Source organism: Myotis myotis, unplaced genomic scaffold, assembly GCF_014108235.1.
Source record: "Myotis myotis isolate mMyoMyo1 unplaced genomic scaffold, mMyoMyo1.p scaffold_m19_p_12, whole genome shotgun sequence".
NCBI lineage: Eukaryota > Metazoa > Chordata > Mammalia > Chiroptera > Vespertilionidae > Myotis > Myotis myotis.
The window spans coordinates 32037856-32061807 of NW_023416316.1; the positions used below are offsets into that span (position 1 = coordinate 32037856).

A 23952-nucleotide genomic window follows, 5' to 3' on the forward strand; every position below is an offset into this window, starting at 1 on the left:
ATGAGAAAATCTCCTTTTGAATGGACAAAATTGTCTAAATAAATTTTCCCTGTTAATAAGTATTAATGAAATGCCAAATATAGATCCTGAGAGCATTGTATAGCACTTCAGAAAATGTGAAACTCACCTTGAAGAATAAGTGAACAAGACCGGAAGATTGTTTCAAATATGAAGATACAGGGAGTAGAATTGTCCAACCAAAATTTAAACTATATTATTAAATAACAGTTAAGAAACCAATATGATTAAAAACCAGAAATCTTGTCCAATTGAACAGAATATATAGTCTTGAAGTAGATTCAGGCTTTTGATAACCTTTTAATTATTTTATAATATAACTATAACTATTATACAACTTAACTATGATGAAATAGAAATTAAAGAATAATGGGGAAAGGCATTATTTGGACAGTTAGAAACCATCATCTTAAGATTCATTTAATGCATAAAATTATGAAAATAAATAATTGGTTTATAAGGTACATTTCTAATTGAATAAATTAAAGGTATTATTGGATATATGATTTTTAAAAAAATATATTTTATTGATTTTTACAGAGAGGAAGGGAGAGGGATAGAGAGTTAGAAACATCGATGAGAGAGAAACATTGATCAGCTGCCTCCTGCACACTCCCCACTGGGGATGTGCCTGCAACCAAGGTACATGCCCTTGACCGGAATCGAACCTGGGACCCTTGAGTCCACAGGCCGACGCTCTGTCCGCTGAGCCAAACCGGTTAGGGCAAGGATATATGATTTTTAAATATATAAAAGAAATATTTCTTGCTTAAAGAAATGTAAAAAGTGAGAATATTAATTGATAAAAGCTTATTCTCAATAATGGATTAAAAATGGCTACCAGTAAATAAAATTTGTGTCCATACTCCATACTGTAAATAATCCAACTAGAAGAATTTGATATAGGATCATTACATGAAAAATACAGTACATTAGAGTACATGTACTCTGTCATTTATAATATAAATGTAAATACAGTCAATTCTGTTATAATGCAACACGTGTTCCTTAAATTCACCAATATTTGCAAAATCACACAGTTAAAACCATAAGGCCTATGGAGGAAATGGGCTTAGAAGCATACAACAGTCAAAAACTTAATCAGTGATACATTAAAAAAAGATGGGAATCTGCCTAGCCAGTGTGGTTCAGTGGTTGTGCACTGGCCTATGAACCAGGAGGTCATGGTTTGATTCCCGGTCAGGGCATGTGCCCAGGTTAGGGGATCAATCCCCAGTGTGGGGCGTGCAGGAGGCAGTCTGTCAGTGATACTCTCTTATCATTGATGTTTCTACCTATCTTTCTCCCTCTCCCTCCCTCTCTGAAATAAAAAATATATAATTTTAAAACATTTAAAACAAGGTGGGAATCTAATAAAAACAGTATCAGTTTTATACATGTTAAAAATGGTTAAACACAACCTAGTTTGCTTGTAGAAGTAGGCTTCAGAGAGTTATAACTTGTGTGTTACTGTTAAGTTATGGAAGACTTGAAAATCGGTGAACTGAACTGAGATAGGTGGTAGATTATTTTGATTGTGTGCATGGGTGCAGTTTTCTATGTTCACACAATTGAGCTTAAGCAAATACAAAATTCCTGTTGTGTTCAAATTGTTCCTAATATATCAGTGTCATCGAAACAAGCATTATAGGAGAAGAGACTGTAATTAAAGTATTACATAATTATTAAAAAGTCACTAGTTCTTAGTTGTGTGTGTGTTTAATTATGAAGATGGAGGAGTAGAAAGTGTAATTCATAAAAGTTCCCAAGTTGATTCTTGAAAGACTGATACGTTTCTAGATACGTTACACACCTTATTGCATATCATATTAAACTTGAAAAATAAATTTGATTTACAGTATTATATTGGTAGAGTTGTAGTGATATTGGTACTCAAAAAAACTTAAACATTTCTTCTCTTACAAATTTTATTATAGTTTTACCTCTTTAACCTCTCTCGTTTTTCTTTTCCTTAGCTTGTTTTTAAAGTTGAGGAGTTAGCTTTTCATTCTGTAGCCATTATACCATGGGGTTTATTGGCCATGTGGAGATTTTTAATGCTTAAAGGAAACTAAGGGGCTAAAATATAGATCTCTTACTTCCCCAAAGAGGGGAAAAAACCTCTAGACAAACGAATAGTTCTGAGAGACCACAGATGTTATATGATCAGATATGATCATATGAGCTATGTTTATTTGACAGTGCTTTATTGGTATGAAACGTGAGATATAAATAATTTCTGTGGGCGTATATGGTCACCCTGACAATTTAAGAAAACGAAATAGAAATGTTCTATATTTTTTTAATCTTAAAGATTAATCAAAAAAAGATTAGTCAAGGTGTTTAAAGTTTTCTCTCTATGTGAAATTTATTTTCTTGTGTATTTGTCCTCTTTACTGTAGATGGATAAACTTACTCTTTCATCATATCTGTACAATTAATTTTCAGCACTACAGAAAATTTAAAATTTCCAAGAATATGATAATATATTATCAGAATTTCCCAATGAAAACTAAGAACTATATAGGATCAAGGAATACATTCATTTAAGTAGGAGGACAATTAATCTTTGCCTGACTGCATTGCTATTTTGGGTCACTAAAGTACTGTAAAAGCATTGGAGTGATTGACAAAATTAATTATACTACTCTCCCCCCCCCTTTTTTTGTCAGTGAAAGATAAAGCAGAAATACTTCTGCAAGTTGATGAATCACAAAGTATCAAGAATGAACTGACTATACAGGTAAGGAAAACTGTATATAAGACTGATACTCTTAGGCTGTTCCTTAGTCTTGAATTGTGAAACTTGACTAAACAAAAATATAGTCCATCAACACTGCAAGAAAGTGATATAAATTGGTGAACACACAATACAGTATACAGGTGATGTATTAAGAATTGGTACACCTGAAGCCTATATAATTTTATTTAAAGTGTCATCCTAATAAATTGAATAAAAAAGAAAGTGATATAAATTATTACTATGTATTAGCAAATTAATGAAGGTTCTATTTACTGTTTAAGGGAGGTAGCTATGTCCTGAAGAATAGGTGAAGATAAGGTTGTATTTTAGTTGATGTGGACTATGAATATAGAGATAGAAAGGGCAGATAGAACTTATCCTACCCTTGGGCTTGATTTTCTGCCCTGCCCATTCTTAATCCATGGTCTTAGAACAGTGAGCTTGTCCTATGTGTATCTCTAATATATAGCTAAGTAAAGTGCCTAATTGAAATTGGGGTGGTGAGGAAGGGTTCTCTTCTGATGCTCAATTTATCCAGTAGTCAAAACTTATCATTGTGAATAAGTGTCTGATGCCAGATGGTAGGTACTGGAAATATTGAGGGGAACACTTTGTAAAGTATATGATTGTCTAACCATTATGCTTTACACATCTGAAAAGAATACAAAATTATTTTGATTGTAAAAAAAAATACACAGCTAAAAATAAAAATGAATTAAGAGTATTTGCCTAAAAACACAAAAAAATGTCTTTTTAAAAAGTTGAATATTTGGTTATAGGTGACTTCACTTCATGCTGCGTTAGAACAAGAAAGATCTAAAGTGAAAGTATTACAAGCAGAATTAGCCAAATATCAGGTATGCTTTTATAATTCTGAAAGTGTTTTCATCACAAATAATACATTTGAAATAGATACTGTTTGAGAATAAGTGGACTATTTTTTTCTTAGGCCAAAATTTATTCACCAGAAATATTAACAGTTTTATATAATTTACATTTTAGAAAATGTTAAGGTTTTTCTAGATACTGATATTTGCAGCATACCTAAAGTATTTCAGAAAAAATTCTTGGTACTACATAAATGATGCAGCATACATGCCATTGACTTATATCGAAGGAAAGCACATAATGACATTTGCCCCATTATATAATAAGTTTAATCATTTGTGTACAGCAGTATCTTTTAGATGTGTTTACTGTAAAGGTATATTTATAAATTAATAAATTATATGTGGAGTGATACTTTGAGATTGTGTGACGAGATCCTTTTTACCCAATGGTTTAGCATCCATTGATATTTGTAGCAAAATAGTGATTTTTTTAATTCTGTAAGTTCTTCTGCACTCACAAACTGGCATTCAGCATTTTATTTAGGGTGAAGTAGTAAAAAATGTTAATGGTTTGTTTTAGTATATGTGTATCTGTATGTATATATAAACACATATATTTACTTATATGTATGTATGTGTGTCTAAGTCATGATATAAAAAATTAATGTGAGGTCATAGTACAAAAAAAAAAAAGGAAAGCCATTGATGGCCTAGAGAACATAAAAGTTATTTAGCCCCAGCTTTGACATCTTATCAGTCTGGGAATGAGAATTTGCCTGGGAGGCTTTGAAAATGATTCTCAAATATTTTGTGTGTTTAAAAAGAAATCTTGCCCTGACGGGTTTGGATCAGTGGATAGAGTGTCGGTCTGTGGACTGAAAGGTCCCAGGTTCGATTCCAGTCAAGGACATGTACCTGGGTTGCAGGCACATCCCCAATGGGGGGTGTGCAGGAGGCAGCTGATCGATGTTTCTCTCTCATTGATGTTTCTAACTCTCTATCCCTCTCCCTTCCTCTCTGTAAAAAAATCAATAAAAATATATTTAAAAAAATATTTAACAACAACAACAAAAAGAAATCTTGTTGAGAAGCAAGGTAAGAGTTTTAAGCTGTATAACGTTGATACCTATGTGAAGTTGGGATCTACTTTATAGAAACACTTTTGAAAAATTTATTTTTACTTTTCTGTAAACAAGAAATAAATTTTGTTTTTAAGATGAGATTACACATTTCAGGACCCAGATAACCTCTTTATACTTTTTTTCTCTGAATGAATCCTTGGAAAACTTTTATTTGGTCAGGAATGAATAACAGCATTTTTACACTTGATTTTTTTTTTAAATGAAGGTTGATATAGAAATGTTTTTGATCACCAAGAGAAAAGTTATAGGCAGTAAAGAGATGAGAAAAATACAGAGAAGCTGCCACCATTATTAAATAGGCCTGGGTTTCATGTGCCCCTAACATAATCACCATTTTAAGAAATGCACTTTTCACAGACAAGTAGTTCCCAGACTTAGCTGATCATCAGAATCACTTGAGAGCTTTTTGAATTACAGATAGTTTGGCCCAGTCCTGGTAATAGTGAATAAATAGGTCTGGGACAAAGTTTAGACATCAGAATTTGATAAATATTACTACTCACGTGATTCTAATCAATTAACTTGGATACACTGCCATAGTTTATAAAAGATGGAGAGAGAAAAATTATAAAATTGTAAGGCAAATACATCAAATCATTTTTGTGGTTAAAATGAAGAGGGGTAGGTAGAGTAGTTATGGGTGATTTTAATTTTCTTCTTTGTACGTTTGTACTTTCCATATTTCTACAATTAGTATTTACTTTTAATAAAGCAGAAAATGTTATGTTAATTCGTGTAAAATACTTCTTGTCTTTTAAGCTGCCTTTCTCTTTTCTTGGCCCTAGTCAAATTGGAGCAGATTAAATACAGATGTATATATATGTCACTGAGCAATATGAAAAGTATAATCTACTTTTCAAACCAGTGATGAACAAAATCATACTTTTAATGCTGTTGTCTGGTAAGAAGACTAGACAAAACTTGCATTAGAAATTGAATTACCCAAAAGGGATCATATGGAATAAATTGTGTTAGTATTGATTAAAATTTTTATTTAAAAAAAAAAAAGCTAGGACAGTCTAAAAGAGCTCTAAAAAAAGTAACATAGTTGGTGAACTTACTAAATCTAGACTAGTTCAAAGAGGGGTAATGTTTCTACAACTACTTTAACCATTTGTAAAAATAACTCTATAAAATAATTTAGTAGTATGCATATTCAAATATGCAACAAACTCAAAAAATGCTTCCTTCTCATACTCAAAATGCCTTTGGTTTCATATATTCTTAAGATGAAAATGGCCCCACAATGGTATTTTCTAAATAATTTGCCCTATTTTTCTTTACAGGGTGGCAGAAAAGGGAAAAGAAACTCTGAATTCGACCAGTGTAGGTGATTCCATTAGCCTTTGAGGTCAACACAAAAATTAAAACTTTCAGGGTTTTGCAAAAATGTATATATTTAATGCTGTGCAACTGCTAAGCTATGCAGTTTTTGTTGAAATATGTAAAACAATTAGCTTACTAACAGTCTATAATTTTTTGTCCTTTTGGCTTAAAGTGAAAAGAAGAAAAACAGAATTCCAGCAGAACACAATGATTATTGTTTACTATCCATACTTCTTATCACTTTAGTTTTTCATCAGTCAATAAAATTAATTTACTCTTCCATTAATATGTTTGATGTTTTAAGTTTCAGAAACAATGTGAACATACTATTTTTGCTTGTAGCACAACCAGTTAGTTGGATTGTTAAGTTCAGTGAATATTACTCAGCACTTAATGCATGCTAAACCTATGGGACATACAAGATGAGTGAAAAATGGTTGATATAATAGGTTTACTGCCTACTATAAACGATTGGGGTTCCCTAAGCTCAGAACTCCTCTCTTATAACAGAGCTCACTACATGTACAGATGACACTGGTCCTCTTGGCATTGCTTTTTGGGAACTGGGCCTTGGGGAAATGGTGCCTGACAATGCTGACACTCTTCTATTGATGTAAGTAACAGTCCTTTGTCCTTGACCTAGGAGACTGGTGTCTTCTCTGTCCACATCCACAAAATGTGTCCAAGTTAACTTAGCTTGCAAGAAGGGCAAGTAGAGGCTGTTACTAGATCAGCCTCAGGTTCATGCCAAAGTAACAACTAATACTAAGTTTTGCCTTCTGTCAGACAATAGTGACAGAAACATGCATTACATTAAACATGAAAGGGAAATTCCCAACTGCTATGGGCAGAAACCAGGCAGATTTTTAGAACCTTGCCTGGAAGGCTTGGGAGATAAAGGAATGAGCATGTAAGCATCCTATCTAATAATAGACAAACATGGTAATCGACCATACCTTTGCTACGCCTCCCATCGGCTAATCAGTATGATATGCAAATTAACCGCCAACAAAGATGGCGGCTAATTTGCATACTGCAGGCAGGGCGGGACAGCGCGAGAGCTGCCATCCAGGCCCCCGTGTGAGACCCCAGAAGCTGCCTGCCTGACGCCCGTTGGGCCACAGGCTGGCTCCAGAAGCCCCAGAAGCCGGTGGTCGGGGGGAGATGGGGGTCCTCTGCCCAGGCCTGACACCTGGCGGAGGCGTCAGGCCTGGGAAAGGGGCCGAACCAGCGATCAGAGGGTGATGGAGGTGTCAGGCCTGGGCGGGGGGCGGAGCCGGCAATCGGAGGGGTCTGGGGGTCCCCTGCCCAGGACTGACGCCTCTGGCCAAGGCATCAAGCCTGGGTGAGGGGCCGATCCGGTGATTGAAGGGTGATGGGGGTCAACGCCTCTGGCTGAGGGAGATGGGGGGTCCCCTGCCCAGGCCTGATACCTCTGGCGGAGGCATCAAGCCTGGTCAAGGGGCAGATCCGGGGATCGGAGGGTGATGGGGGTCGACGCCTCTGGCCGAGGGTGGAGCCGGTGATCGGGGGATATGGGGGTCTCCTGCCCAGGCCTGAAGCCTGGGCCAGAGGTGTCAGGCCTGGGCCGGGGGGGCCAAGCTGGCAATTGGTGTGAACTACGGAGGAAACACCTTTTCTGACCGCTCATTGGCTAAGCTCCCTGTATGCCATTGGTAATATTCTTAGTAACTTGGGTAATAAGAATCCAAAAAGGTGATCTAGGGATTTTCACCACACTCCTGGTGAAAAAAAGGAAGGTCCGCTGCTGGAGGGCTAAGAAATGTCATATCCTGCCCTAGCCAGTTTGGCTCAGTGGATAATGCCTTGGCCTGCCGATGGCAGGGTCTGGGTTCAATTCTGACCAAGGGCGTGCACCTAGGTTGCAGGCTCCTCCCTGGCCGGGGCCCAGGTCAGGGCTCATGCAGGAGGCAACCAATCAAAGTGTTCCTCTCACTTTGATGTTTCTGTCTTTCCCTTTCTCTTCCACATTCTCTAAAAATCAATGGAAACATATCCTCAGGTGAGGATAAAAAAAATAATAAATTATTATTATATGAAAGACACATCTTGAAAATGCCTAAAGGAAGTTGTCATTTTTTCATGGTGAAGGGACTGGAGTCTGTGTTGATGAAAAAACCTTGCTGGCTGCGGTGACTGGTAGTGGCTGCAAGCAGCGGGGTGATGGGGCTGGTGCCTTCCCCTGATCAGCTCTGTCACCTCCCACAAAGGGAGGCCAGACTTCGGCTTAGGCCCTATCTCCAAGGGGAGCAGGGAGCGGGCCCAAGCCGTCACTAGGACATCGCCTGAGGGCTCCCAGTATGTGAGAGGGGGCAGGCTGGGCTGAGGGACACCCCCTACCCCCACCCAGTGCACGAATTTTGCACTCCGGGCCCCTGGTTGTTAATAATGGCAACAGCTAGGCTGTCCTTCAGCTCAGCTCTTCCCTCAGTCTATCGTTAACCTTAGATGCATCCCGAGATGATCATAAAAGGTCTCAAGAGTTTTTGGTTTTTTTTACAGTGCAAACTGCTGTAAGGAGCTTTGGTCCTAAGACTTAGAGGGATTTTTCCAAGGCAGACTAATTCCTGCAGAAACCATAAATGAGGTATTTAGATTGGTATTAAGGCTCTTATTGCCCCAGGTTGGGTTTAACAATGCTAATTAGGTAACCCACTGAAGATTGAAAAACAGACCCAAAGAAATCTAGATAACTTCTTGCAATGAGCCCTGCCTTCATGGAAAACTCCCCCTACCACTTACATTGAATTTAAGAGATATTTTGATAAGGGGGCAGCACATGCCCAGATGAAGGTGATCTCCTCAAAGAAGGTCATCAACCAAAGGACAAACTCCAGCCACAGCTGGAAAATGTGGCTGTGGCTGCCACAGTTACATGGTCACTGCACTCTGGGCAGAATTAGAACTTTGCTACCTAATACAGCACTTTGGGTGGGCTGGGAACATTGGAAGTTTGTTTGATGAAGCTGCAGTCAGCCACTGCAGTGCTTAAAACAGTCATTGCACTTTGCTTCTGGCACACATTCTCCTTCCTGCTGCTTGATCCCTCCCCTCCTCCTCTGCCCCAACTTCAGCTACTTTAAGGCAAAGATGATTAGGAGAGGGGCCAAGTCTTCCTGTCACCAAGGGGGACCAAAGGTCTGTTTGCTTGGCAAGTATTTGGGGGAACTTTGGGGTGGAGAGGAACTCAAACTTATATGGCTCTGCTGGATATAGGAGCCCATCACCATTCTCTCAGCCCCATGGGGGAGCTGGCATCTAGAGAATGCAGCCAATAGCGCTTAGGCAGGATTCACCTGGAGAAGGAATGCTAATGTGACCTGGGTGGGGTCCTCCAGGCCAATTCAATCATTGTTTTAGGTCTGAATGTATAGTAGGAATTGATGTGTACCTCTGTTTCCTCATTCCTTAAATGCCAGAGGACATTCTCCTGATTGAGAAGAGTTGCAAGCAGAATAGTGCTAGTGACTTTGAGGCTCCACAGTTTGAGCTAGAAATCTACAGGAATGATAATTTTGCCAATTAGTGTCTCTGGTAAGAGGAGGCAGCCTCCATCCTGAGGTGCCCCTTTGGGTTTCGAACTCAAAGCCTCCTTAACACAGCTACACATACATCCCATTTGAAAAGCAGCTATTAGTTGCCATGGCCGGGTAGCTCAGTTGGTTAGAGCATTGTCCCAATATGCCAAGAATGAGGGTTGGATCTCCAGTCGGGGCACATAAAAGAATCAACCAATGAATGCATAAATAAGTGGGACAGCAAATGGATGTTTCTTTCTCATAAATAAAAAGTGGGGGGAAAAAGCAAGCCTATTTCCCAAATATTCCATTTCTAAAAAAAAAAAAAGCAGCTATTTATTAGCTTTGCTATTGAGCTCTTGTTGAAACTGAATACCTGACTGATAAGGGCCGTGTGACTCCGCCTAATACTGCCATTTGGGGGTGAGTCAACTTGGACAGAATGACTACCAAGGTGGGAAGGGCTAAATAAGCCTTGTTCAGCAAATGGAAGTGATATATTCAAGAATGCTGCTGTTCTGGCCCAGGGTATCTTGGCTTTAAAGGAAAAGTGGCAGCTATCCCCTGGAGAAACTTTTATCACTGCCTTCTCTTCCCTCTGACTTTATGTGTGAAGTAAAGCTGCTGACTCATTGGGGCTCTCAACTCAGGATTTCCCCTAAATGCCTGGACCTGATTCACTGATGGTTTAGCTACACTGAAACCTATCAGATCTATTGTGGCTGTTCAACTTTGGTGTTAACATGTAGAACCAACAGTGGACATGGTCACTATACTTTGTGCAGAATTAAAGGCCACTCTCATTTCTGGCCAATAGTCCTCTTGATGAACTTTGTTACGTTTGTACTAACTCTTGGGCTGTTGCCAACAGCCTAGCTCTTCGTTCTGCACTTGGGAAACTACAGACTGGCAGATTGAAACACATCCTCTTTGGGGACATGAAGTGTATAAACAAATCACAATTGCTGACCCAAACACTGGGGTCTCTCATGTAGATGTCATGGTAGGGGCTATTCCATTGAGAATGAGGAGTCAAGTTGCTGACAGAGCTTTGTGCTGCCCTGATTGCCACTATTGCTGCTTCCGTCCATCATTGTACTGGGCATGGTCTACACCGTGTGTCATCATCATGGAGTGGGCAGAGTAAGGAATCTATGTTTCTGATGCAAAGGTTAACACTGATTGCAACTTGGACTCCTGACAAAAGATGACACATTTGTCTCACAGGGAATGAGGCCACACTGCACAAGTGTGACTCCTGCCCACTGCTGGCATATTGATTACATTGGACTTTGGCCCATCTCAGGGTTATTGTGGTGCCTCACCATTGTTGACACTTTGTCACCTTTGGTATTACTGGTCTAGTCCAATCAACTGACTCTAGCCATACTCTTGTGTCCCTTAAAACTAATCTGTCATGTTTCTGGCTTTCTGGAACATTTGCAGTCTGACAAATGTACTTTTTATTGCAAAAGCCACTTTAACAATGGGCTAATGGCCAAGGTTCTCAGGACTTCTTGTGCTACCATCTACAGCCATCTCAAAAAACTCTCTCTCTATATCCCTCACCTGCTCCTAGTTCATACACTTTAATACTAGGTATTTTGGTCATTAAATGTGCTGTCTCCAGAAAGAGATCATCTCCTCCTGGCCACTTCCCAGGTAATGATAAAAAGGGGGGTGGCAGGTGGGGGGCGGGATATAAAATGATAGCGAAAATCCAGACTGTTACCCTGGGCATGATGCTTCTTTTTTCCTCTAGTGACAATCACAGGTTGGCCTGATTGGTACATTATTTAAGCTTGCACTAGCCAGTTTGGCTCAGTGGATAGAGTGTCGGCTGTGGACTGAAGGGTCCCAGGTTCGATTCCAGTCAACAGCAAATGCCCGGAGTGTGGGCTTGATCCCCTGTAGGGGGCATGTAGGAGGCAGCCGATCAATGATTCTCTCTAATCATTGATGTTTCTATCTATCCCTCTCCCTTCCTCTCTAAAATAAATAAAAATATATTTTAAAAAGATTTAAGCTTAATTCTTGTTTAGCTGCTTGGATTCTGTTGGACTGACATGGTCCTAGTGGGTAAGGATAATGATTGAGTACATGCTCCCTTAGTCCCCTATAATGGCCTGTGGTGGTCCAAATGGGGGACATAATGGCTCTCAATAAGTTTTAGAAAAATGTCCTTATTGCTTTTTGTGTCTCATCCTTATGGACAAAAGGTCTGGGTGTGAATCAGGGATGAATGGAAGAAGATGAAGTTATAGCTACTGGAATGGGACATACTGGTTTTTTTTGGTGGTAGAGGTAAGTTGTCTGGCACTAGGGTAAGGAATATCTTGGACCTCAGGGGGCCTGGGAGATATCATGGTCTCCCATCTTCAGAGCTATCCCCAGACCTTTCCTCATGAAGGAAGACACTCAGGTAAGGTTCTCCTGAACTAGCAAACACTACATTTAACTGGCTCTGCTGTCCACCACATAGCTCTCTGATCACAGTTGATCGCCATTCTTGTATAATAATAAGCCAGTTCAAAGTGGCAGGGAGCCCTGGTAGGGTAGCTCAGTTGGTTAGAGCATCATCCTGATATGTCAAAGTTGTGGGTTCCATTCCCAGTCAGGGCACCTGCAAGAATCAACCAATGAATGCATAAATAAGTGGAACAACTACTTGGTGTTTCTCTTTTTCCCTCTCTTTCTAAAATCAAATTTTTTTAAAGTTAAAAAAATAGGGAATGTCCCATCTCTTGTACCTCCCCTGCAAAATATCTGTCAGCACCTTTCCCACTCCTACTCCTGTAGTCTTCACTAGTCATTCTGTGGAGTGGATGAATGCCACTCAGCTGGTGGCATGGACAAACAGGACAGTTCGGACTACCTGCCTGTAGGCAGTCCTTCCGTAAACAAAGACGACTTAATTATTCAAATGAACTAGGAAACCTAGGGCTTATCAACCAGCTAGGAGGCTACAATAGAGGCACTGCCATCTTGTGCCCCACAACTGATACAGGTCAGATTGGTTGGGGGAAGGGGGGCTTCAATAATTATAAACATTTTCTTTCCAGGTGCATCATGTGTGCCCCAGGACTGTACTTCTTAGGTGGATGTCACAAATAACCACAGTTCTCCTCCTCTTGAAAAAAACGAAACAAAACAGTGGCTTGCACCTTAGGGACTTCTTGTGCTACCATCTACAGTCATCTCTTATTTCTGGCCAATACCCTCTTGATGAACTTTGTTATATTTGTACTATAAGTTTGTGATAAGAAACCTTCAAGTGTTTGAAGAAACAACAATAGATCACAGAGCCTTCAGACCACATGTAGAACTATCTAATATGAGGCTGACCTTGGTTATTTGGAGAAGTTTCTCAGAGGGATAATTTACTTGTTTGTATGCAACCTGGGAGCGGGGGATTATTCCTACAATGAGAACCATCCAGTTAGAAGAGGTAGAAGAAAATTTGTCCTCAATTTAGCTGAAGAGATCAATGACATCACATTGGCCCTGGAAGGCATTCAAGTCAGCCTCAACTCACTGTTCAGGGTTATTATGATTGATATAACTGCCCTAGATTTCCTCTGTGCAGGCCATGGCAAAGTATGTGTAATTGCTAATACATCCTTCTGTGCCTAGATTAATGCCTTGGGCCAAAGGGATAAGTCAATACAAAAACAATACCTAGGAAGCAGCCAAAGTAGACCCTGGTGGTTTATGGGACCTTGGGGAGGATGGTTATTAATATTGCAGGTTGGCCTCATACTGCTATTGGAATTCTGTTGATACTAGCCTTATTAAGTGCTCTATGAGACAAATACATGTGTGTTGAATAAATTTGTCCTCTGAAATCATTAGACTTGGAGTTTTACACAAGCAGGGAGTGAATGTTTTTTCCCTCTGAACCTATTACAAAGCAAGTTAGTACAGTGGGGCCTTGACTTACGAGTTTAATTCGTTCCGTGACGGAGCTCATAACTCAAATTACTCGTATGTCAAATCAAAAAGTGAACGAGTGAGACGATGCTGGGCTGATGTTGTGGCGTTCACTGTGATGTTCGCTGCGCCAACTAGCGGTGGGGTATCTGAAGCTGGCTCGTAACCCGAATTTTAGCTTGCAACTCAAAGCAAAAAATCGGCCGAGAGACGCTCGTATCTCGAAAAACTCGTTAGTCAGGACACTCGTAAGTCAAGGCCCCACTGTATTACCTATTATCTATGTCACTATACTATAAACCGTGGGAGAAACAGAAGAGTATAAAATATGATGTTCTAAGTGAATTTCCTCTCTAGTTGAAAACAATAGTTCCAACAATTCAGTTCTACAATAAATGCTCTAATGCCAAGAAATTAGGTTGGCACTTGTGTAATTAAGACTTGATCCCTGTTTTCAAGGGCCTTGTCTAATAAAGGAGATATGCACACAAATGTAATACAAGGCAGAATGGGATGAGTGACACCAAAAAAGTTACAAAGCTATATGGGAATACAAGTATTTACAGATAATGTATGGCTCACAAAGCTAACCTATTTACTACCTAGTCTTCCCTAAAAGTTTGTTGATCCCTTATCTGGAACCCCATCTCCAAAAGTTCCTTAAAATATAGGATTATTTCTAAAAAGTGCCAAAATAACTATACTGTATATTCTTACAGATAAATTATATTACTTCATAAATTGTGCATATACTTCATAATTTTAAAGAAATAAAATTAATGTAGACATCATTACAGAGCAGTTTCATAAGTGTTTGGTTAGAAATAAATGATTGTCCAATGGTGGAACTTCTACCTTGAGAAGAAATGCTTTCCTGACATCTAGACAGAAGCAAGTAGTCATCCTTCACAAGAGTATGTATCCTTCAGCAGAGAGCCCTCTGTAATTTTTTTAAAAGATAATTTTATTCGTGTTTGTTTATTTATTTATTTATTTATTTATATTTTATTGATTTTTTACAGAGAGGAAGGGAGAGAGATAGAGATAGAGAGTTAGAAACATCGATGAGAGAGAAACATCGATCAGCCGCCTCCTGCACACCCTCTACTGGGGATGTGCCCGTAACCCAGGTACATGCCCTTGACCGGAATCGAACCCGGGACCCTCCAGTCCGCAGGCCGACGCTCTATCCCCTGAGCCAAACCGGTTTCGGCTATTCGTGTTTATTTTTAAACTTTTTCAGAGAGAGAGAGAGAAAGAGAGAGAGAGAGAGAGAGAGAGAGAGAGAAACATCAATGTGAGAGTGAAACATGGATGGGCTGCCTCTTGCACTCCTCCTGCCACGGATGGAGCCAGCAACCTGGGCTGAATGGAACCCACAACCTTTCACTGCCCCGGACTATGTCCAACCAATTGAGCCACACGGGCCAGGGCACCCTGTGTAATTTTTAATGTTATTAAACAATGCTGCCAGAAGTTTAATACCAGATGATGACTGTATTGCAATTTATACTTTCAGAATTTCTCTTATTCCCAGATTACAAAAGAACTCTGCTCAAAAGAATTCATCATGCAAGAGTATTTACTTCCAGAACAGAGTTGGATGGTTTAAAAACAGAAATACAGATTATATCCTTGCGTATTTAAGTCACAGTGGGCTGTCAGGTTTACATCTGTGTAACACTGATTAATAAAGTTAATGTCCGGTGTGATATATTCCTTGCAAGTCATTTTTTAAAGACAAACATTGAGGTCATTTCAAAGTTAGAATTCTCAGGGGGAAAATAACTTCCTGTTAATTTGTACCCATATTAAATTGAAAATATTTCTTGAACAATTACCTTTAATGCCACCTAAAGTCTGAAATAAAACAGTAACTTATTTGATGTAAGAATATAAAAAGGACACCTCGGCTGCATTGAGCAGTCTCACTTGGGTGGGACTCCGTTTCTGCTCGGACATTTTGGGAAGTGAGTGTTCACAGAAAATTCGGGGTTGCTCGCGCAGGAATGTCAGCGTGCGAGCGGAGGCCACAGTCCACACAGGCGGCCTCATCAAAACGGGGCAAAACGGGGCTGCCCCTAGGGCAGGACGCCGCTGCCGGGGAGCGATGACTCCACGGGATTGCGCTGTGTGGCTACTGACATCTACTTTTTTGGGGGGTAAGTGAGGGGTTTATGAGGCTCTTTCCTCGATTAACTCAGCTTCCAACTCCCGCGCTCCGGACAGTAAGATCAAGCATTTTAAATCTCCCAAGTAAACAAAAATTAAGCATATTAAAATAAAACTTCTCCAGCATTCATCAGAGACCCCTGTCCCAGTGGCTGCGCGGAACTAGCCCTGGTCCAGTGAGCCCGGCGGCGCAGTGTATGACGTAAGGGGGTGGGGAACCGCCCTGGGTCGCGAGAGCGCAGGCGCAGCCACGGCCGCAGCGCCCAGTGGGCGAGCCCTTTCTAGTAATTTCGCTAACTGTGAAGTCATCCTCGTGCGCCGCGATGTCTTGCAGAACCTGCGAGTTTATTTTTTGGTGAAAGGAGTGAAAATAAACGGACCTCTCCCGCCCCACTCTGCGTTTATTCTTTCGCTCTGGCTGTGCCTACACTGACCCACGGGAGAGGGGAAGCAAAGCCGCGGGGGCGCGAAGCCCGGTCGGCCTGGCATGACTGGCCGACGCCGCCAGCCGCGTTACCCGGCGTGCCCCGCGCGGCGGCGGCGACGGAGGAACGCGGGGGAGGGGGTGGGGAGGAGGAGGAAGCGGCGGCGGCGGCTGCGGATGTCGCTGCGACCGAGCGGCGTCTGAACATACGGCGGCCTCCGAGCGCCCGACCCGGGCCTACGCCGGAGCCCACGCCCAGCTCTGCCGCCCCTCGCCCGCCAGGGCGGCCCTGCGCCCCTAGCCACTGAGGCGGCGCGCCCTGCGTCCTCCGTTGTCCGGGCCTGCCGGCTCTGGCGTCTGCTGGCTCCCCCTCGCTCGCCTGCGCCTTCCTGAGTCACCGCCGCCGCCATGGCCGAGAGTGGTGAAAGCGGTGGCCCTCCGAGCTCCCAGGACAGCGCTGCCGCGGCCGAAGCGACCGGTGCCCCCGCGGCCGCTGCTGCCGCTGAGCCCAAGATCATGAAAGTCACTGTGAAGACCCCGAAGGAGAAGGAGGAGTTCGCTGTGCCGGAGGACAGCTCCGTCCAGCAGGTGAGGACCGCCCCAGGCTCGGCCCGCGTGGGGGTGGCGGCAGGACCCTGCCCGCGGCGGCGGGAGGTGGCTTTTAAAGGCCTGGGCGGGGGTCTGCCCCGGAGGGGCGCCCGGTCGCACTCTCCGCGCTCATCCCTGATGAGATCACACCCAAGTTCGTGGGTTTGCTCCTCGGGACGCCGCTGAGGTTTGTGGCGGCGCCTCGCGGCCCGTTTGTGGGACGCGCCGATACCTCTCCCCTCCGCGCCCTCCGCTTGGGCCTCCGCCGCCCCCCGCCGCCTCCCTGCTGCTCCGCACAAAGGAAAAGGACCCTCCGCCGGGCTCCCGGCTGGGACCGGGATGGCGGGGGCGGGGGCGTGGGCTCGCCCTTGCCCGGTCTGCGGTTTTGTCTCGGGAATAAAAAAGGGGGGGTGCTTATTGTTTTGCCTGCCCGAGGGGTAAGGTGGATTTTGCGGCCAGGAGCACATGGACATTTAGTTTTGCATTTTCGCGGCTGAATCGTTCCCATTCTTTATTTTTTTTAAAAAATTTACTATAACGTAGAACTTGCTTTCAGCCACATCTTAAATGATAGTATTAGGCTGAAGGAGAAAGCTGGATGGCCCCTTATTGATGACTTGCTGTTTTCTTTGTAATCTATCATCCCTCGGATGCCAATCATTGGGTAGGTTTTTGTTTGATTTTAGGGGGACGATAGCTGCGTTACTCAGATGTTAGCGGTTGCAATCTAATAAAAAAAAGAAAATTGGAGTTAATGGAGAATACTGCCAAATAATTTACAACTTAAAATCTGTTCAGCAGTATAAATTTTAGAATTCATTAGGAATCTCGATTCAGCAAATTGTTTTAGCACATTGTTGAATACATCCTTAGAGTATTTTTCCATAATTATTGTATTGATCTCTGGCAGTTTCAAACATTGTGAACAGCTTATGAGGAAGCAATTCCTGAAATGTACGTTTTTCTTGGGGACTGCAAGTGATTTGGGGTCTTGGTGTATATGGTTCTAGAAGATGGTGAGTTTTGTGAAGTTGTAAGTAGAGCGTGTAGCATCGAGAGAAACTTTTACCACCTACTGAATCACCGTATTTTTTGGTCTCAGCTTTGCTATGAAAAATTTCCTTAACATTTTTATATTTTCCAACATACAGGAAAGTTGAAAATTGGAAAATGAATACCCACATGTCTGTTACCTACAATTAGTGTTTTGCTGTATTTGCTATATCACACAAATAATTTATCAGTTCATTTTTTTACTTTGAATGCATGTCAAAGTAAATTTCAAATATCGATACATGTTCCCCTTAAAGAACACTTCAGCAATGTGTATATCATTAACTTGAGTTCAGTCTTTTTATTCATTTACTAGACTCCTGGTGCATGAAATCTGTGCACTGGGGGTGGGGGTGGGGGGCACGGCTGAAGGGGGTCCCACAGCCCAGGCCCTCTCACAGTCCCGGACCCCTCACTCCTTACTGCGCCAGCGCCGCTGCTCTTGCCAGCCATGAGCAGGGCTTCTGGCTGAATCACCAGGGGGCAGCTTCTGTGTTGAGCATCTGCCCCCTGGTGGTCAGTGTGCATCATAGTGACCGGTCGTTCTGGTCGTTCTGCCATAAAGGTGGCTTAGGCTTTTATTATATAGATAGATTTATTTATTTTAGGTAAGTTTGACATGCAATGAAATGCACATGGTTGCCATTCTATCAGTTTCCACAAAACTGTGTAATCTAAAGCTTTTTATGGATGTAGGACTTCATAATTGACTAGAAAGTTATCTCTTAACCTTTCCTAGTCAGTTCAGCCACTCTTCCCTCCATCACCCACTTTTTAAATTTTTCTTCACCCTTGGTTAGTTTTGCCCTTTTTTTTTTTAGTTTTGCCTTTTCTAAAACTTTTTGTAAGTGGCATTGGGTAAGGCTCCCCCCCCCCCCAACCTCCCCCCCCCAATCAGTATAATGATTGAGATTCATTCTTGTTCTGTAGTTCCTTTTTTAAAAAAATTAAAAATGTTTTTATTGTTTTCAGACAGGAAGGGAGAGAGAGAAACATCTATGAGAGAATCATCAGTAAGCTGTCTCCTGCATGCCCCCTACTGGGGATCGAACCAGAAACCCAGGCATGTGTCCAGATGGGGAATGGAACCATGACTTCCAGGTTCATGGGTCGACACTCAACCAGAGCCACTCCTGACAGGCTGTAGTTCCTTTTTTATTGCTGTGTTGTTTTCATTGTATAAATATACCAAAATTTATCTGTTATCCTGTTGTCAGTTGTGTGGGCTGTTTTTAGTTAGTTACTATGGACATTCTTTTACAAGTCTTTTTGACAAGTGCTTTTTCTCTTACGATAAATACTTAAAGGTGGAATGACTCGATCATATGGTGCCATGTTTGTGCTATTTTACAGTCCTACACAACAGTGTATGGGAGTTTCTGTTGCTCCACATTCCTGCTAACATTTGATAGTGTCAGTCTTTTTTGTTTTATTATAGTGGGTGTGTAGTCATATTAACTTTTGAAGTCTTAGGTCTTCTTCCTAGGATTCCTAGTTCAGGTCTCTCTACCTTTCCAGCTGTTGTGAGCATTTAATGTAAAAGATTAGAAAGATTCAATATTCTATAAATAGAAATTTGATTTAAGTCAGTTTATGATATATCTGTGAGGCTTTTTTTTTTAACTTTTTGTGATAGTGAAGTTAGAATTTTAAAATTCTGTGGAAATTTTAAATTTACTCCTCTGTAACCAAAATAAAATTTTAGTAGATAAAATTAAGGCCTTTCTGAAGCAAATTTTTCTAATGGCAGTTGAATTTTTATTTTGATAAATGCTTTCTGTTGGAGCAGAAAACATGATAAAAATTGAAGCTCATCGCTGCACTAAGACTGAAGACAAGTTGAAATATCTGTATACTCTGTTGAGGGAGGCACATACTGGAAAATGTGCAAGAATAAGAAAAGCAATTTCAGATGATTTGTAAAATTCTACTTGAAGCCCAAGAAAAAATTTGTAACTTTGAAATTAAAGTTTTCTTAAGTGGCTTGTTAGCTTTAAATTATTTGCTACATATTAAAATTTATTATTAAAATATATTTAATTACATTAAGGACCCAATAAAAATGTTCAGTAAAAAATTGGGAACTGTTTGGTTCTGAGAATTCTTAGGTAATATTGTAGGTAAAGGATTAAGCAAGAGACCTACAAAAGGATAATATTGAAGGCTTAGGCTTTCTATCAGACAAATCTTATTTTCTACAATTTAAAATATCTTTCAATAAGTGTTCTTATTCTCTTAATACAGTATACTAAGGTAGTATTTATATGAATACATTTTTTAAAATTATTTTTAGAGTACATTTATTAAAGCTGGGGACAGTGAAACAAAGGAAGGGCTTAGAGTAGAAGCAGCAACAGGAGACAGCCTAGGTGGGTGCTCTACCTTGGCTTTCTAGAAACGATGTGGGGAAGAAGTGAGCCATGTGGGGCTGCTATTTTAGCTCACTGAAAAGTTAGAGAAAAGGGGGCCTTGGAGACAGGTTCAAGGGGTAAGCCTGGGATGAGCTGCCGCTGCCCATTGCTCACTTGGTTGCAACCAAGGGAAAGCTGCTTAGGGATCCTGAGTTTAGGACAGAAAGTAAAGATGCATGCCTGAGAGGGAAGGTGTGGGCATGCTCCAGAGAGAGCCCTCTCAAGGTGGTTTCATTAATTGGGGTTTTCATAATGTAAATAGATTTAAAAAAAATGGCACAAAGTCCCTGTGTATGAGATTGTGCTTTCTTTTACTTACTCATTATCTATTATTGGAAACAGTTTGAGGATTTCCAAGTGTCAACAAGCAAGATGAAGTCCAGAAGAATCCTTTGTGTGTGTGTGTGTGTATGTATGTATGTGATTAAAACTAGTGCAGAGAATGGAAGGGAGCTTCCGTGTAACTTCTCACTAGCTTTTCTTGGATTTTTTTAGCCCTCCAGATTATAGTGTAAAATTTTGAAGTAGAGTTAACTGAAACACTCAGGTAACATGCATTTTAGTTTTATAAAACACCTTCATCACTTGAAACATTTAGAAAAATAATATATTTAACATAACATTCAATAATATAAATATTGTATTGAGTAGAATTGAGCATTTCCTAATCGGGGAAATTGCAGTATCTTGGGTCATTATCACAAGCATCACTTAACATTATAGTGTGGGTGTAGGACTGCACTGTCCTCTTTGGTACCATCAGCTTCCTCTGACTATTGAGCATTTACAATATGATTGAAATGATTTAAGATGTGCTGAGGTGTAAAATACCAGATTTTCAAAAACTGTGATTGGCTTCTTATACCTGGCATAATGTTTTTAAGGTTCGTCTATGTTGTGCCATGTATATGAATATATCACATTTTCCATCATACTGGGAAAATGTCATTTTTAAAAACTATGTTTTATTCATTTTAGAGAGAGAAGAACATCAGTGTGAGAGAGAAACATCTTTGGGTTGCCTCTTGCGTGTGCCTTGATTTGGAATGCTACTAGTGACCTCTTAGTGCATGGGGCGATGCTCAACGAACTGAGCCCACCAGCCAGGGCTGTAGTCATTAAAAAAAAAAAGAATGTTATTTATATGAGTCTATTATTTAAAAAAAGATTTCTCAGTTTTAATTTCTAATGGAGCATATATCAGTAACTATAGCCTTCATAAAGAAAAATTCTTTGGGGTTTTTAATTTGTAAGAGTGGTGTCCTGCAGTGGCATATTTAATAGATTAAGTATGTGCTTATAAGATTGAGGATTGACTCCGCTAAGTGGCCATTGCCTCTTGCCTACAAAATATATAGTAACCTACTATATAAAAATGCGTCAGTCTTCCCATTTTTCTGCCCCTCCTCCCATTCATTCCTAGATCAATCTCTGAAAGAATGTTAATCTGATCATGTTGCCCTCTAGGTAAAACTAATGGCTCCCCATTGATCTTAGACTACTTAAAGCTTCTGTGAGGTCCTGTGTGGTATGGTTCCTACCTCTCCACTCTGATGCCTTCTTTTTTCCTGGGTTACTTGGCTCTTGCCATACTGACTTTTTAGTTCCTTGACCTGTTGCTACATTTTTTTCTTGCCTCAGGACTTTTGTGTAATTTGTTCTTGCCATCTGCTTTGCCTCCCACTCTTTGCCCATTCCAGTTACCCCTTAAATTTCAGGGTCACTTTCTCAACTCCTTGATTGCCCAGGCTAGATTGGGATTCCCTTGTATTTTCTCACAGTACCCTAGTTTTGGTTATAAATCATCACAATTTAAATTCTGTATTTATGTGGCTATATGATTAATGCTTTATTTTCCTGCTAGAGAGGATTTGTTATTGTTCACCTTTGTTACCAGAACCTAGTGCATGGTATGGGCTCAGTAAATATTTATTAACAAGCCGAAACCGGTTTGGCTCAGTGGATAGAGCGTCGGCTTGCGGACTGAAGGGTCCCAGGTTCGATTCCGGTCGAGGGCATGTACCTGGGTTGCGGGCACATCCCCAGTAGGAGATGTGCAGGAGGCAGCTGATCGATGTTTCTCTCTCATCGATGTTTCTAACTCTCTATCTCTCTCCCTTCCTCTCTGTAAAAAATCAATAAAATATATTTTAAAAAAAAAAAAAAAAAAAAAAAAAAAAAAAAAAAAAAAAAAATATTTATTAACAAGTATGTATTTAATAATAACTAGCAATTTTTGAATTTTTTTTGAGTGTAGTATATACATATTCTCTGGTTCCTGCTCTCCTTTCTCAGCTTAGTTTTTTTTTTTTTTTAATATATATTTTATTCATTTTCTCCAGAGAGGAAGAGAGAGGGATAGAGAGCTAGAAACATCGATGAGAGAGAAACACCGATCAGCTGCCTCCTGCACACCCCCCACTGGGGATGTGCCCGCAACCAAGGTACATGCCCTTGACCGGAATCGAACCTGGGACCCTTGAGTCCGCAGGCCGACGCTCTATCCACTGAGCCAAACCAGCTAGGGCTCAGCTTAGTTTTTAACAGCTCTTCCCTTAGTCCACCACTCTCAAGCACAACTCTTGACTGCCTCAGGACATTCACTCTTTTTTAAAAAATATTTTTATTGATTTCAGAGAGGAAGGGAGAGGGAGAGAGAGAAACATTAATGATGAGAGCGAATCATTGATCAGCTGCCTCCTGCACGTCCCCTACTGTGAACAGAGCCTGCAACTTGGGCATGTGCCCTGACCATAACCATAGAACACAGAAAATGATTTGAATAATTATCCATCTTTCTCAAAGATGGTTCACAGCTAATGTAATTTAAATGCTTAGGAGAGAAGTTAATTCTTTACATGTATGTAGTCAATATGTAGTGCTGGTAAATGTTCCAATTCTTTGGGAAAAACACTGATTTATAGTGTTTGCTGATTTCTGTGGTGTCAGTTCTCTTACCATGACAGTTTTAAGCTACCAGTATTAAACTGGCTCACAAAATTCCTGAAAATTTAGCAATGTGAGCCAGTAGGAGCCATTGCTTACAATAGATACCTTAAGGCAGGGGTCAACAAACCATAGTGGGATAAATGTGCCATGCCCATTTATTTTTGTATTACCTATGGCTGCTTTCAGAAAGACCATATGGTTCCAGAGCTGAAAATATTTACTGTGTAGTCCTTTACAGAAAGTTTGCTGACCTCTGCCTTATGGCAGTAGGGCTTATTGTTCTGGGTCTTGTCACACTGTTCCTTAAAAGCTTTCCCATTGGAACATTTTTACCATGACTTAAATAATTACAGTGCTGTCCAGTAGAAATATAATGAAAGCCACATATGTAATTTTAATTATATTAAAAATAAAAAAAATCCACTTAAAAAATAAAAGGTAGTGACTTGTAAAATACACATAAAATTTACCATCTTAACCATTTTAAGTGTACAATTTAGTGGCATTAAATACATTCTCATTGTTGTGCAACTGTCCATCTCTAACTCCTTTCATCTTGCAAAACTGAAACTCTGTACCTATTAAACAATAGCCTCTCTCTACCAGCCCCTGGCAGCATTCATTCTTATTTTCTGTCTATGAAATTGACTATTCCATTATCTCATAAAAGTGGGATCAGAAGTATTTGTCCTTTGGTGACAGGCTTATTTCACTTACTATGTCCTTAAGGTTCATTTATGTTGTAATGTGTCAGAATTTTCTTCCTTTTTAAGGCTGAATAATAATTCCATTGTATGTATATACCCCGTTTTGTTTACCTGTTTATC

General features: G+C 40.6%; 2 protein-coding genes across 10 annotated transcripts in view; both read left to right on the forward strand.

Moving 5' to 3' along the window:
- Window positions 1–6345, forward strand: part of GKAP1 (G kinase anchoring protein 1) — a 64292-nt gene extending 57947 nt beyond the window's left edge. For 6 of the 8 annotated variants that reach the window (XM_036330714.1, XM_036330709.1, XM_036330708.1 and 3 more), the window contains 3 exons: window positions 2691–2761; window positions 3541–3618; window positions 6020–6345. In XM_036330714.1, the coding sequence (XP_036186607.1) occupies window positions 2691–2761; window positions 3541–3618; window positions 6020–6067 (197 nt within the window). In that variant the 3' untranslated portion in view covers window positions 6068–6345. The remainder of the gene's footprint in view (window positions 1–2690; window positions 2762–3540; window positions 3619–6019) is intronic. The other 2 variants (XM_036330713.1, XM_036330715.1) reach the window with 2 other exon arrangements.
- A 9914-nt stretch (window positions 6346–16259) lies between these two features.
- The window catches only part of UBQLN1 (ubiquilin 1), a 42438-nt gene continuing 34745 nt past the window's right edge, over window positions 16260–23952 (forward strand). The window contains exon 1 of one of the 2 annotated variants that reach the window (XM_036330718.1): window positions 16260–16712. In XM_036330718.1, the coding sequence (XP_036186611.1) occupies window positions 16533–16712 (180 nt within the window). In that variant the 5' untranslated portion in view covers window positions 16260–16532. The remainder of the gene's footprint in view (window positions 16713–23952) is intronic. The other variant, XM_036330717.1, reaches the window with a different exon arrangement.